At 38.1% G+C, this 14,216-nt stretch overlaps 1 protein-coding gene across 2 annotated transcripts; it reads left to right on the top strand.

The window, feature by feature from the left end:
- The first annotated feature begins 5,083 nt into the window (after positions 1 to 5,083).
- Positions 5,084 to 10,942, top strand: LOC111779958 (T-box protein). Of its 2 annotated transcripts, XM_023660180.2 has the most exons (7): positions 5,087 to 5,718; positions 7,176 to 7,253; positions 7,344 to 7,486; positions 7,579 to 7,649; positions 8,374 to 8,469; positions 10,012 to 10,104; positions 10,534 to 10,942. In XM_023660180.2, the coding sequence occupies exons 1-7, from the start codon at positions 5,299 to 5,301 to the stop codon at positions 10,614 to 10,616; spliced, it is 984 nt and encodes a 327-aa protein (XP_023515948.2). In that variant the 5' UTR covers positions 5,087 to 5,298; the 3' UTR covers positions 10,617 to 10,942. The 2 variants fall into 2 exon arrangements, with proteins under 2 accessions (XP_086975510.1, XP_023515948.2); XM_087119384.1 differs by lacking the exon at positions 10,534 to 10,942 and having other exon boundaries at positions 5,084 to 5,718; positions 9,995 to 10,104.
- The last annotated feature ends 3,274 nt before the right edge of the window (positions 10,943 to 14,216 follow it).

The raw sequence follows: 14,216 nt of genomic DNA, 5'->3' as shown, positions 1-14,216 counted from the left end.
TTATATGCGAAAACTAAGTTGAAATCTTGTTTTCGTATTTACTTTGTGAAAATGTTTGCTGTTTGCTGAAACCACCGCACCTAAATGGTGGTGAAAGTTCTCTATTTATAATCATTTACAAAACAGAGAAATATAGTAAATTACAAATAATATGGAGAGAATAATAAATGAATACAATATATTTGCGTTTAATAAGAGGGCAAATATGGTAAGCCATAATGCAAGACAAATATCTACTATCCTTAACACCCCTGCAAGCTGAGCGTCGGATTTGAACGAACGTGAAGCTTGAATCTGAAAATTTCAAAGAGAGGTCGAGAAATACTTTTTGTGAAGATGTCAGTAACTTGGGGATGGGAAGGTACAGATTGTGTGTGAAGTTTGCCACAGATAACAAGTTCTCGAAGGAAATGATAATCTAGTTCAACATGTTTGGCCTGTTTGTGAGAAACGGGATTCGAGCTAAAAAAAATAGCACTTTTGTTGTCACATAAAAGTAAGGGCTGCTGTGAAACAGGGATTTGGAGGTCATGCAAAAGATGTGTAACTTAAAGAAGTTCAGCAGCAGTCGTGGCAAGAGCACGATACTCAGATTCACAGCTGGAGTGCGAGACAATAGGTTTCTTTTTGGCACTCCAAGAAACGAGATTGTTACCAAGATAAATAGAATAGCAGGATGTAGAACGACGAGTATCGGGACAACCAGCCCAGTTAACATCCGAATAAGCGACTAGCGTACTGGGAACAGTGGATGGACGAAAAGTAAGACCAAAGTGGAGTGTTCCTTTGACATAGCGAAAAATACGTTTGACAACAAGAAAGTGATTTGCAGTAGAGGCATGCAAGAATTCACTGACAGAATAGGCAATTGTCAACAACATAGGCAATTTTAAAACGCATCCAAATATTGCCTATGCATTTCTTTATGGGTTTCCCCTTATGATTTAAAAACGCGTTTTGCTAGAGAGAGGTTTCCACACTTTTATAAGGAAGTTTCCCTCTCCAACCGATGTGGGATCTAAGAATGGATTCTAAGGTCCCACCTTGGTTGGAGAGGGGAATGAAACATACTTTACAAGGGTGTGAAAATCTCTCCACACGTTTTAAAACAGTGAGACTGATAGTGATACGTAACGGCCCAAAGCGGACAATATCGGTTAGCGGTGGGCTTGGGTTGTTACAAATGATATTAGAGCCAGACAACGAGTTGTGTGCCAGCGAGGACACTGGCCACCATGGGGAGTGGATTATGAGGCTAAGGGCTATACGTAATGAGCAAAAGTGGACAATATCTACTAGCGGTGGGTTTAGGCTCTTACAGAAGATTTGGACCTTATTATCGCCAAGTATTGCTCTTGTCGACTTCAAGTTAACAAAGTATTCAATTTTCAAAAGGTTACCCAACATAAAATTGCTCCAACGAAAGCATGCTTAACGAGTTTCTATGATTGAGCCACCGAAAAAGAAGATGCAACTTGGTGAGTTAAGAGTCTTGGGTTTGTTCTTGGTTTCTTAGATAAGAAAGAATACATTATGAATGCATGCATTATATCGTTGACGGGTTTTTAATGAAATTTGTGAATTACATGGCTTAGAGATGTAACAGCATAAGTTTACCGTTAACAAATATTGTCCTCTTTGAACTTTTCGTTATAAACTTCCCCTCAAGATTTTAAAACGCATCTGTTATAGAGAGATTTCCACATTCTTATAAGGAAGTTTCCCTCTCCGATCGATGTGAGATCTCATAACGAATTGTGAGATCCCACATCAGTTGGAGAGGGGAATGAAGCATACCTTAAGAGGGTGTGGAAGTCTCTCCCTAACAGACGTGTTTTAAAACCGTGCGATACGTAACGGGCCAAAGCGGACAATATCAGTTAGCGGTGAACTTGAGCTGTTATAAATAGTATTAGAGTCAGACACCGGGTGGTGTGCCATCGAGGACGCTGGGTGACACAATCGCGCTTTCGAAGGCAGCGGACTAGCGATTGTGCGACACTCACTTTCCAGCGACAAGTGAGCTTAAGCCAATTTGTTATTGCGTCGCCTACGGCCAAGCGACGTACGATCGAGCCTCTAGCCTCGGTTTTAAAAGAAGGTTTTAGAAAACGAGGAGAGAGAGAGATTTTAGAAAGAGAGATTTTGGAAAGAAACGTTATATAAGCAAGCAAGAGAAAGATAACAACGGCTTAGCATATATAACCTTGGGTAGGGAGAAGTTGACAACTAGTCATATCCCCTGTAGTACATTCTGGGCTCTTTTAAGTCTGTCAGGCCTAGACATGATATTTTTGAGGCGTCATACGCCCTAGAATTACAAAAGGAAAAACACTAGAATGAAAAAACATGACAAGGGTTGGCTTGTCATGGGCATGCGGCCATGGGCAACATGCCCTGGACGAGCATGACCGTGACACTGGGCGCCAAGGGGGTGGATTGTGAAATCTCACATCGATTGGAGAGGAGAACGAAACATTCCTTATAAGGGTGTGGAAACCTCTCCCTAGTAGACGCGTTTTAAAACCGTAAAGGTAAGGGTGATACGTAACGGATCAAAGCGAACAATATCTGCTAACAGTGGATTTGAGTTGTTACGGGAGATTTGGACCTTATTATCGCTTAGTTTTGCTCTTATCGACTTAAAGTTAACAAAGTCTTCAATTTACTTCGTCACGTTTTTTAATTGAATTGAGATGATGGATGGTACTATATAATTGAGTTGATAGAAGCTTTGGTTCGTATCTTACTAAGGCATGTTTCATACGATCTATGCCAAAGATTAAGTTCGGATTCTGGATTCACCACCTTATGGTCCAGCATTCACGATATAGTCATGTTACTTGTTACTCGGTTTTAAGAATGAAGACTATCATCCCTTACAGCTCCTAATTTTCTAAACCTAAATTAAAGACGTCACTACATGCATGCTTTAAACACAGATGCGGAATCTCATAATAAATACTTTTAAAATAAAGGCATAGACTTACCTATAATAAAAATAACATAGTTTTTTAACCTAAAATAAATTGGAAAAAACACCTTTCAACTACTAATTAAATTAAATACTACTGTCATATCATGATTTATCCTGATTTCTATGGCCTTTCCAGCGTTCACCGTTATCCGTGCATAGGAGCTTGACCTTTACCTGAAAAATATAAGGGTAGCACGTGGCTTGAATATTTTATGAAATACTCAATAAGTCACTCCATTGTTGGGATTATCAATGTAATCACACACCGACACATGATTGAGACCTATCTTAAATTCGTCACATGGTCTTGGACTCTTTCCAGTTCCGAGCAGGGTTGGATGTGTGGTACTTCTCCACACACGGCCCACGTACTCGCACATGAACCCACCAAGCGGACTTGTATACATACCCCCTGGGCCTGGCATGATCGGGCTTAACGCGTTACACATTGTCGACACCACGGAAAAGAAAGGCCCACATGATATCATGGCGAACATGATATTGAAGGTACGCATCCGTACTAACATAACATAACCAAAAAGTATCTTGATGCACATACATGCATGAAGTCCCCATGATTTTACATTCAAAACATAGTAGCATTAACGTCATTCCCTTTGTATCATACAGTTATCTAACTCCAACAGTAAGGTCAGTTACCTCATTTGTATCGTATCACGTAATTTATCCTTAATGAAAGTTTGTATCGTATCACGTAATTTATCCTTAATGAAAGTTCCTCATTTGTATCGTATCACGTAATTTATCCTTAATGAAAGTTCGATATCTCATTTGTATCGTATCCAGTGACCTCATTTGTATCCAATTTATCCTTACGTATCGTATCCAGTGACCTCATTTGTATCCAATTTATCCTTAATGAAAGTTCGATTTTATTTGTATCCAATTTATCCTTAATGAAAGTTCGATTTTGTCCTTTGTATCCAAGTTAACCTATGTGAACCCATGTGTCGATTTTGTCCTTTGTATCCAAGTTAACCTATGTGAACCCATGTGTCGATTTTGTCCTTTGTATCCAAGTTAACCTATGTGAACCCATGTGTAAGTTCGATTTTGTCCTTTGTATCCAAGTTAACCTATGTGAACCCATGTGTCGATTTTGTCCTTTGTATCCAAGTTAACCTATGTGAACCCATGTGTCGATTTTGTCCTTTGTATCCAAGTTAACCTATGTGAACCCATGTGTTAGGAATCACGACTCATCATTATGCATCATCATCGTGACATGGCTACACTTTGAGCATAACCTCTCATGGCTTTGCTTTGGGCTTCCCCAAAAGGCCGGTTACCATTGGAGATAATATTCCTCACTTATAAACCCATGATCATTTCCTAAATTAGTCAATGTGGGACTCACTCCCAATAATCCTCAACATGGGGTACGTGTTGTCACATCATCATATAATATAATCTCATCCCTTGGTCCCTACTGAAAGGATCGCCAAAGTGTTCACCTAAGAACAAGACTTAGATGAGTTAAAGAGCCTTGGGTTTGTTCTTGATTTCTATATTCGGCATCGTGTGTAAGAACTAATAAAGGATATTTCAACGTATTTTGTCTTTACTCACGGAATCAATTCTAGGTTGGGTTATTGAAAAATTTTGGAGTTCTTATGATCCAATTATAAAAATGGTAGGTACGCTCTGTTTTATTGATAGTAATGACATATCTTTAGGATCTCGATATTGGTTCATCCTTGAATTACATCTTAATACGTGATGTACTGCTCTTATACTGTTTGTAACGACCCATGTCAAGGAATTAGCACCTGATAGCCCCAACATTTCCTGCGACATGGTCATGTTACTCACCCGCTTCCACTTTGGTTTGTCCTTGAACTTCATCTTACTAGGAGAGGTATCTCTGGTACCATTTGTAAAGACTCATGCCAAGGATTTGGATACGGATTCGACATTTGATGATCCCGACATTCCCCTGCATTACCTTGCTCACCAACTTCTGCCTTGGTTCGTCACTAAACTCCATTTTACTAAATATTGTACCGCTTTGATGTTATTTGTAATGACATATCTCAAGAATTTGAATCAGATTTAGAATCCGGAACCTCAGAGGATAATATTCAAAATATTTGGCCAATGATTTGCGACCATAGCGAAGCAGTGATGCAGCGGGAGTCTTACAATCATGGATCATTTGTGAATCGTTAGGTGAAGAACAGCGGATCTGATGCGAATCCTTATCGCCCTCCATTGTCATCTTCCTTTCGAGTTCTTCAACTCCATTACAATGCATTTCCATCTCCAACACAATCACCAGTACCTCCATTGAAACACCTCAAATGGGTAACCCTTCAATCTCTCTCAGATTCACCATGTTTCTCTCCCTCTCTCTCTCAATCACTCCCTTCGCTCTCTCTCACAATTATACCAAACCATCGCCAATCCCCAAAGCCGCCCCCTCCGATTTGCTCAATCTTCTCGGTTCCAAATCTCAAGCTTCGACTGTGAACCCTAGCGTAGCGAAGGAGATAAGATCCTGTTTCAAATTCCTTGTTCCCTTCCATCCAACTCCATACATCGCGAAATGCTCCAGTAGACGGAGCTTGAGATCGAGCAGATTCGATGATCGGAGTCGGAGAGAGGAAGATGAACTCGTCTGGTGGCCGCCTCAATCGGTTCTCGAACTCGCTCGCCTTGCTGTTGATTCTGGTGGAGATCCTGGGGCTATCCATCGCACCCTTGATCCTGCTATAATCCCTGTGAGTTTCATTTCTTTACTTCAACTTGTTTATACAAAATTTATGAGAACTTTACTGGATATGGGCGAAGGGCTGAACTGATCATTTCTATAAGATTAGTAACCATTTTGTATACTTCGACTGATGTGTATGTGAATGTTGGAATGTGTAATGGTAATCTATGACTGGACAAGTTTTAAGTTTAAATCATTGTAATCTATGTTCTTGTTGTACATTATGAATTAAATTAATACTCAAGCTCAATTTGACTTATCTTTGGAGTATATGGGTCAGCAAATGGTTTAATTGTTATCTGAACAGCATAAGTCTTGGGCTTAAATCGTAATTAGTTTTGTTGGATGATGAAAGTCCCACGTCGGCTAATTTAGGGAAATTTAGGGAATGATCATGGGTTTATAATCAAAGAATATACTCTCCATTGGGATGAGGCATTTTGGGGAAGCCCAAAGCAAAGCCATGAGAGCTTATGCTCGAAGTGGACAATCTCATACCATTGTAGAGAGCTGTGTTCGTCTAACATGGTACCAGAGCCATGCCCTAAACTTAGTTGTGCCAATAGATTGGTAAATTCTCAAATGTCGAACAAAGGACTTCAAAAGAAAAAGGAGTCAAGCCTCCTCGAAGGCAGTAAAAAATGACTAAGACTCCAAAAGTGTCAAAGCTCGAATAAGGGGAGGCGTGCTTTGTTTGAGGGGAGGTGTTGGATGATGAAAGTCCCACATCGTCTAACAAGTTTGTGTATTAGATCTCATGAATCAAATTAGTACTTGAGTTCAACTTTGATTGAGAATAAATGTGTAACAGCCCAAGCCCACTGCTAGTAGATATTGCCCGGGCTTTCCCTCAAGGTTTTTAAAACGCATATGCTAGGAAGAGATTTCCACACCCTTGTAAAGAATACTTTGTTCCCCTCTCTAACCGATATGGAATCAAACAATTCACCCCCTTTAGGGCCTAGCATCCTCGCTGGCACTCGTTCCTCTCTCCAATCGATGTGAGATCTCACAATCCACCTCCTTTCGGGGCCCAGCGTCCTCTCTGGCACACTGCCTGGTGTCCACCCCCTTTGGGGCTCAGCGTCCTCGCTGGCACATTACCCAGTGTCTGGCTCTAATACCATTTGTAACAGCCCAAGCTCACCGCTAGTTGATATGGTCTTCTTTGGGTTTTTCCTTCTGGGCTTCCCCTCAAGGTTTTTACAATGCCTACTCTTATAAAGAATACTTCGTTTCCCTCTCCAACCGACGTGGGATCTCACAAAATAGACTCTCTTTCTATAGTTTTCTCTTAACTGAACTATGAATTAAGGATGAGTTTCTATCATTGTTCTATATTAAGTGAACATTGATGTCCTGTATTATGTGGTGATGATAGGAAGACAATCACAAAATCTGAATAGTTCAATGAGGATTGAGAACCTAGTTTATTAACTCCTACATGCTTTAGTAATGCAACAGATACCCAACGTTCATGGATCAAAAAAACACAAATGTGAACTCACAAGAACACCATATGGGAGACGCTTCATAAGCGAGGTCTGTTTTTACACACTGAAAAACTACTGTTTATGATATCTGTGACATTTGATTTGGACATATAAATGGTGTATGATATTCAAATTGCAGGAACTAAATTCATATTTAAAGTTCCTATTCGAGCTCATTGCTGCTCGATCCGCTGCTATGGGATTAAACGTTACATTGAACCGTTTCGATTTATTTCACGGTCATCTTTTTCTTGCCTTTGACAATAACAGGCTTGGTATTCTGTGAGTTCTTTCTTCTTTTTCTATTTTCCCCCTCAAAACTGTTATTTGATCTTTGGAGTGGGGTGAGATGTGACAAGTATTGCATTTGGCAGGTTTCATGCTAAGGAATTCCCAGCTTATGATGAGAAGGCTTTTCCATACAACATGGGCTATTGTCAAATTGGTATGACCAAGATAAACTGTATGGTGTGCACTATATGCTTTTTCACCTCAATTCCATGGAAGTGGCTTTCGCATTAATGAAAATATAGAGTACTAGACCATAAGCCTTGAGCTAAAACCAAATTTCTTGTGCTAATTGTTCTAAGAAGCCCGAAAAAGCATGCTTCGTGTTGAATTTCGGTCTGACTCATCTTCTCGAGTATGTGCTTCTCACACAAATGCAACTCTGTTGTCATTCTGGCACATATAGAGAACGGTATGATTCCTCTTAGGACACCTTTGCCAAACCTTCCCCGCGGGTCGTTAATAGAATATCCAAAAACCCTGACTTCTCGTCTTCTCACACCTCTTTATTCATCATGCTAGCGAAAAAAGTGAATGTGCGACGAGCTTCTTCATGAGAAAAAGGATTCCTTAGTTAATAGGATATGTCCTTAACTTGGAAGATTGGAAAATCTTGAGCGTCCTTTGGACTTTAGTTAGCATCGAGCCGAGAGAATAGGAAAGAAAAGAGTTTTCATATTGAAACACAGCGTTGGATAAAGGAAGCCTTTGTTCGTTCAACGACATTACTGACCATAAACAAATATTGTTGCTTTTTTTTTCTTTTCTTTTCCTTCCTGTTTCTGCTGCAAGAAAGGAAAATAATGATGTTTCTAATGCTTTGATCTGCGTTTTCCCACTTCAAAATCATTGTTTGCTAATTCTAGAATTTTTGAATGTAGGATCTAATGTACCCTATGATGCTTCAATGAACATGAGAAATATCCTCTGGCTGGCACCAATTCCCAGCAATTCTACTAAGGATTGGGAGGCACCAGGTAATCTTTCTTAGATTGGTTTAGTGTTCCAAGGAACTGACTACAAACCTATTAACGATGAAATTAGTTGAACCGCCCGTTAACTATTATCGATGAAATTAGTTGAACTGCCCGTTAACTATTATCGATGAAATTAGTTGAACTGCCCGTTAACTTACCAGGTATCTAGGAGATGAGAAAGGTAACAGTCAAAGCCCACCACCGGTAGATATTGTCCACTTTGGCCCGTTACGTATCGCCATCAACTTACGATTTTAAAAAGTGTGAAAAGGCAACCCTAATCCTCAGCTCAACAATCCAAACTTTTGTTGAAGAACAACCCTCAAATAAAGAAATTAACACCTCTCATACAAAATATCAACTAAGAGATAAGGCTAGAATTAGATTACCTCCTAACATCAAAGATTTAGAAGCAAGATTTAGAACTTTGTTCTAAATTGAGTCACTCCAGAGTCAAAAGGTTTGATTGAATGACTCAAATGCAATCTACCACAAGAATTGCATAAAACGTAGTAAGATACTCAAATTTTAAGGGTGAAAGTCTTAATTTGAGAGCCAATCTTCATCGGACTTTTATATAATATTTTGTGGATATTTATATTCTGTCCACAAAAGAAATATCAACTCTTCAAATGGCTACTAATGAAGTTAAATGGCCATGATTGGTGAGTTACTCCCGCAAAACTAGATGTTATGACTTTGATAAGTAAATTCTCCCCCTTTATCCCACTACAAGAAATTATGGAATTAAAATAATAAATACAGTTTTCTAACAAATTATCCATTAACGGTTAGTTATAGCAACCTCATCTGCTATTTCAACTATGCAAATATTCATTTTCGAAGTTCCAAATGATTTCCTCAATCGAATCAGCTTATAACACATGAAATAATGATTGAACTGAGTTTATCCAATTTTGTAGATAAAGAATGAATGCTTGTTGAATCTCCTTGGTCTTGGATCAATGTAATAGGTTCAATTGGAACATTTAGAACACCATTATTCTTATCAACGCGTCTAATAGGAAGAGGTTTCCACACCCTCATAAGGAATACTTTGTTCTCCCTCCAACCGATGTGGGATCTCACAATTCACTCCCTTGAGGGTCCAGCGTTCTCGCTGGCACACCATCCGGTGTCTGGCTCTGATACCATTTGTAACAGCCCAAGCTCATTGCTAGTAGATATTGTCCGTTTTAGCCCATTACGTATCGTCGTCAGCCTCATGATTTCAAAACACATCTACTAGGGAGAGGTTTCCACACCCTGATAAAGAATGCTTCGTTCCCCGATATAAGATCTCACAAGAAAGATTTTACATATCAAACTTAAATTTGTTTTAGTTCTCTCTTTCCCTAACTTTCCCAAAACTTAAATTTGTTTTTGCTGGTGGGAGCTCGTTCCTGGGTTAAATGGGCTCCTCTTAGGCTGTTCTTTTCATATTCTCTTGCATTCTTTCATTTATTCCCAATGAAAACTTGACTTTTTACTTGAAAAAAGAAAATCATGAGTTGAAAATTTGTAGAATGTGGATGATGATAGGTGTTCTTGTGGTGCTGGATGCTCGTCCCGATGGAATCATATACAGAGATATCATACCTGACTATGTCCATATAGCAAGAACTATCTATGAAGGTTCGTTTCTTGATATGAGATTATTAAAAAGTTTTTAGTAAATTGTTTATCTGCCCTTATGAATTCTCTCGGAACTTTTAACTTTTCTAAAGGTTTAAGGGTACTAACGTTATTTTTTGAAACTTCATGGGTATTTTTTAAACGATTTTTATCTAGAATTGATGGTAAGAGTATTTATGAACTTTTATTTATTTTTTAGTTTAAGGGTATTTTTGTCAACGGTATTGTTAAAAGTTCTAAAACTTTCAAGGGTAGTTTAGGGGTATTTTTTTATTAACTTGGCTAAAACTACGATCGAAAATTTACGGAGATGATCAAAACCCTTTAAAGTTTAGTGACTAAATAGACTCAATGCCGAAGGTCGATGCCGTTACATTATTATTTTGGTTTAAAGTAATATGTGGAAGCTAAACAACTGATCCTTTCCAGATGATCTTGGGGATGCTGTGGTTGATGTCAACTACTTGGACACAGGCAATGCTGTGCCAAATTATCAAATATTCATATGCTAATATCAACCTTTCATGGCGTGAACAACTCTACCATTATAGAAGTGTCATTTTGAATTATGTCCCTTTTTTCTTCATTTTCCTTCAAACATAGCCTCCCTATTTTACACCCGTGCCATTACCGCACGGTGACATGGGGTAGAGAAAGAAAGAAGAGAATCGGGTTTCTCTCGCTTTTGGCATAGAATTAGAAGTAGTCCACACGATCGACTTAAACTAAACGATCAAGTGTGCATTAGATAATTGCATGTTGTGTCTGAGTAGCGAAGGTTAGGAATGTTTCGTTTGTTGGTCAAATTTGGTATAGAAACCAAAGTGTCCAAAATCAAGTCGATTAATCTCGATTGCCTGATCAAATTGATCGAAGGCAATTACATTGTTCATTAAATTATGAATTACTAAATTTTAAAATTTTAAAATAAAATAGAAACAAACTTGAAAAGTTGAAGGAATTTTAAATTTAATTTTTTTAAAATGTTCTTTATGTTATTTAATTAACAACTGTTTGATATATACATTGAAATTAAGCTATAATCAATACTTCTATTTTATGAATTTATTCGTTTTATTATCTGAAAAGGAAAAAAAAAGTGGTAATCTTGCAAGATTATTGTTTTTATGCTGTTTTTTTTTCACTTGAATACGGTATACCTCTCTCGCCTCTATTTTTGGTATAGCAATCAAGACACGTAAGTAAAGGTACAATGTGTCAACTCACGAAGTCGTACCACTTGTGAAATGAACCAAGAGACATCACGTAAGTAAAGGTACAATGTGTCAACTCACGAAGTCGTACCACTTGTGAAATGAACCAAGAGACATCACGTAAGTAAAGGTACAATGTGTCAACTCACGAAGTCGTACCACTTGTGAAATGAACCAAGAGACATCACGTAAGTAAAGGTACAATGTGTCAACTCACGAAGTCGTACCACTTGTAAAATGAACCAAGAGACATCACGTAAGTAAAGGTACAATGTGTCAACTCACGAAGTCGTACCACTTGTGAAATGAACCAAGAGACATCACGTAAGTAAAGGTACAATGTGTCAACTCACGAAGTCGTACCACTTGTGAAATGAACCAAGAGACATCACGTAAGTAAAGGTACAATGTGTCAACTCACGAAGTCGTACCACTTGTGAAATGAACCAAGAGACATCACGTAAGTAAAGGTACAATGTGTCAACTCACGAAGTCGTACCACTTGTGAAATGAACCAAGAGACATCACGTAAGTAAAGGTACAATGTGTCAACTCACGAAGTCGTACCACTTGTAAAATGAACCAAGAGACATCACGTAAGTAAAGGTACAATGTGTCAACTCACGAAGTCGTACCACTTGTGAAATGAACCAAGAGACATCACGTAAGTAAAGGTACAATGTGTCAACTCACGAAGTCGTACCACTTGTGAAATGAACCAAGAGACATCACGTAAGTAAAGGTACAATGTGTCAACTCACGAAGTCGTACCACTTGTGAAATGAACCAAGAGACATCACGTAAGTAAAGGTACAATGTGTCAACTCACGAAGTCGTACCACTTGTAAAATGAACCAAGAGACATCACGTAAGTAAAGGTACAATGTGTCAACTCACGAAGTCGTACCACTTGTGAAATGAACCAAGAGACATCACGTAAGTAAAGGTACAATGTGTCAACTCACGAAGTCGTACCACTTGTGAAATGAACCAAGAGACATCACGTAAGTAAAGGTACAATGTGTCAACTCACGAAGTCGTACCACTTGTGAAATGAACCAAGAGACATCACGTAAGTAAAGGTACAATGTGTCAACTCACGAAGTCGTACCACTTGTGAAATGAACCAAGAGACATACATCATACAATATACTTCAATGAAGATGTGAAAAAAATGCTGTTGAAATTATCAAAAGATATTTCAATTTACGTCACATTAAAAAATGACAAAACTTCATTTATAAATTTTGGGTGGATTATAATTTAGAGTTATTATATTTTATTAATATATTCTAAGACTTTTTATTTACTTGAAAGTTACATTTTCACGGTGGAGCATACATAGTGACTAATTATAGTCACAAAGTATGAATGTTACAAACTCTTGAAACGTCTCATGTAAGGTCAAGAGTTTCATTTTGATGTTATATAAAGCCATGTATGTTATATTTGTAGGTAGACTTGGAAAATGTAGTAAAAGAAGCATTTGTGCTTTTTTTTAGCCAATGACTAAGTTTGTTTGCAATTCTATGTAGTTTAGGTTACACGTAGAATCATTCAAACTTGACATGATCAATCTTGCTTGTGGAGTGATTCAAATCTCAAACAAGTGTTCATGCTTTGAGATATTCGATCAACAAAGAAATCTGAATCTTACTTCTGTAGTGATTTCATATCAACTTATGTTTGGTACAACAACTTAGACACCCAAGTGAAGGTACGACGCGTTAACCAACGAAGTTTAGTTACATTTTGAAGCTCACTCCAAACCCAACTCTTTCGTGGAAAAATCGTGAGTAATGAAGCCCTATCATTCTTGGGTCATCGTGTCATATAGTTAAGATAGTTTGTAGTGGTTTGAATGTAGCGTTGGTCTAAATCAAATTTGTACCAATACTTATTGTGATGGTTAATGAAAGCTCTCGAAGTAAGAGACTCTCCTATTGAAACTCAAATGTTTTATTTTTTGGAAACAAAAAATTGATCTGTTTGCGTTTGTATGGTTGTGTGCTCTATTATAATGTATTATTTATCATGATTGTTGAATACGATAATTGTGGCACATTCTGTGTATCGAGTAACCAACCACTAATCTACACCTTAAGGTGTGATTGATGATAATTACTTTCGTGATAAGGGTTACACGTTGTGTATATCGGGTTGCTAGCTATTAATGGTCACTTTGACGAGCAACGATTTTTAGTTGATAGAATACAAGCCGTGTTTTGGATAATTAGCTGTTAATATCATTTTATTTGATTCGTCGTATAAAGGTTTGCCTATTTGACCCGAACCGGAGGAATGTCTTACGAATTATTTTAATACTCTTACTATTTTTAAAATAATTTTCAGGAAAGTTGCAACGTGGAGACCTGGGAGTGATGAATGGGGTGAAGAGGCCAATCATGAGACATTCATCTGCTGTCGTACAACTCTAGATCACTCTCATTTCCGATTAGGCTATTAAGCTGCTATTTGAAAAGAAAAAAATAACTAATGTGAGTAAAAAATACTCAACAAGTAGTCTCTTAATCGTGTTCGTGTCTTAGCTAGGTTTCTTGGTTCTAGATTTGGAGTCCTTGGGGTTCGTGCCTGTAATACTTGAAATTTTTTTTTTGGAGGATCATGTTTGTTTATTTTGAGTTATCTATACCTATGTCGATATCGTACGTACCCATATGGTCCCTCACCCCACTAAATGTGGGTTTACGGAGTATTAGTCGTAATAGAAGATCCTTGTTCATTTTCACACACAATACGTGACCTGAATCATGTATGTACTCATATGGCCCAATACCTCGTTCAAGTTGAGCTTACAGAGCACGAGTTCGAGGAGGCCGATGTCCATTTCCACCTCAATACGTAGCATGAGTCATGATTTGGATATACCTAACCCGA

Source organism: Cucurbita pepo, chromosome 18, assembly GCF_057944985.1.
Source record: "Cucurbita pepo subsp. pepo isolate OVF chromosome 18, ASM5794498v1, whole genome shotgun sequence".
Classification (NCBI taxonomy): Eukaryota; Viridiplantae; Streptophyta; class Magnoliopsida; order Cucurbitales; family Cucurbitaceae; genus Cucurbita; species Cucurbita pepo.
Note: the sequence above shows the minus strand (reverse complement) of the source record. Positions and strands in the feature narration are given on the sequence as shown.

Coding starts and splice junctions, on each gene's coding strand:
- LOC111779958 (XM_023660180.2), top strand. CDS start 5,299: ATGGGTAACCCTTCAATCTCTCTCAGATTCACCATGTTTCTCTCCCTC. Junction 7,650..8,373: donor CATGGGCTATTGTCAAATTG/GTATGACCAAGA, acceptor TTTTGAATGTAG/GATCTAATGTACCCTATGAT. Junction 8,470..10,011: donor TAAGGATTGGGAGGCACCAG/GTAATCTTTCTT, acceptor GGATGATGATAG/GTGTTCTTGTGGTGCTGGAT.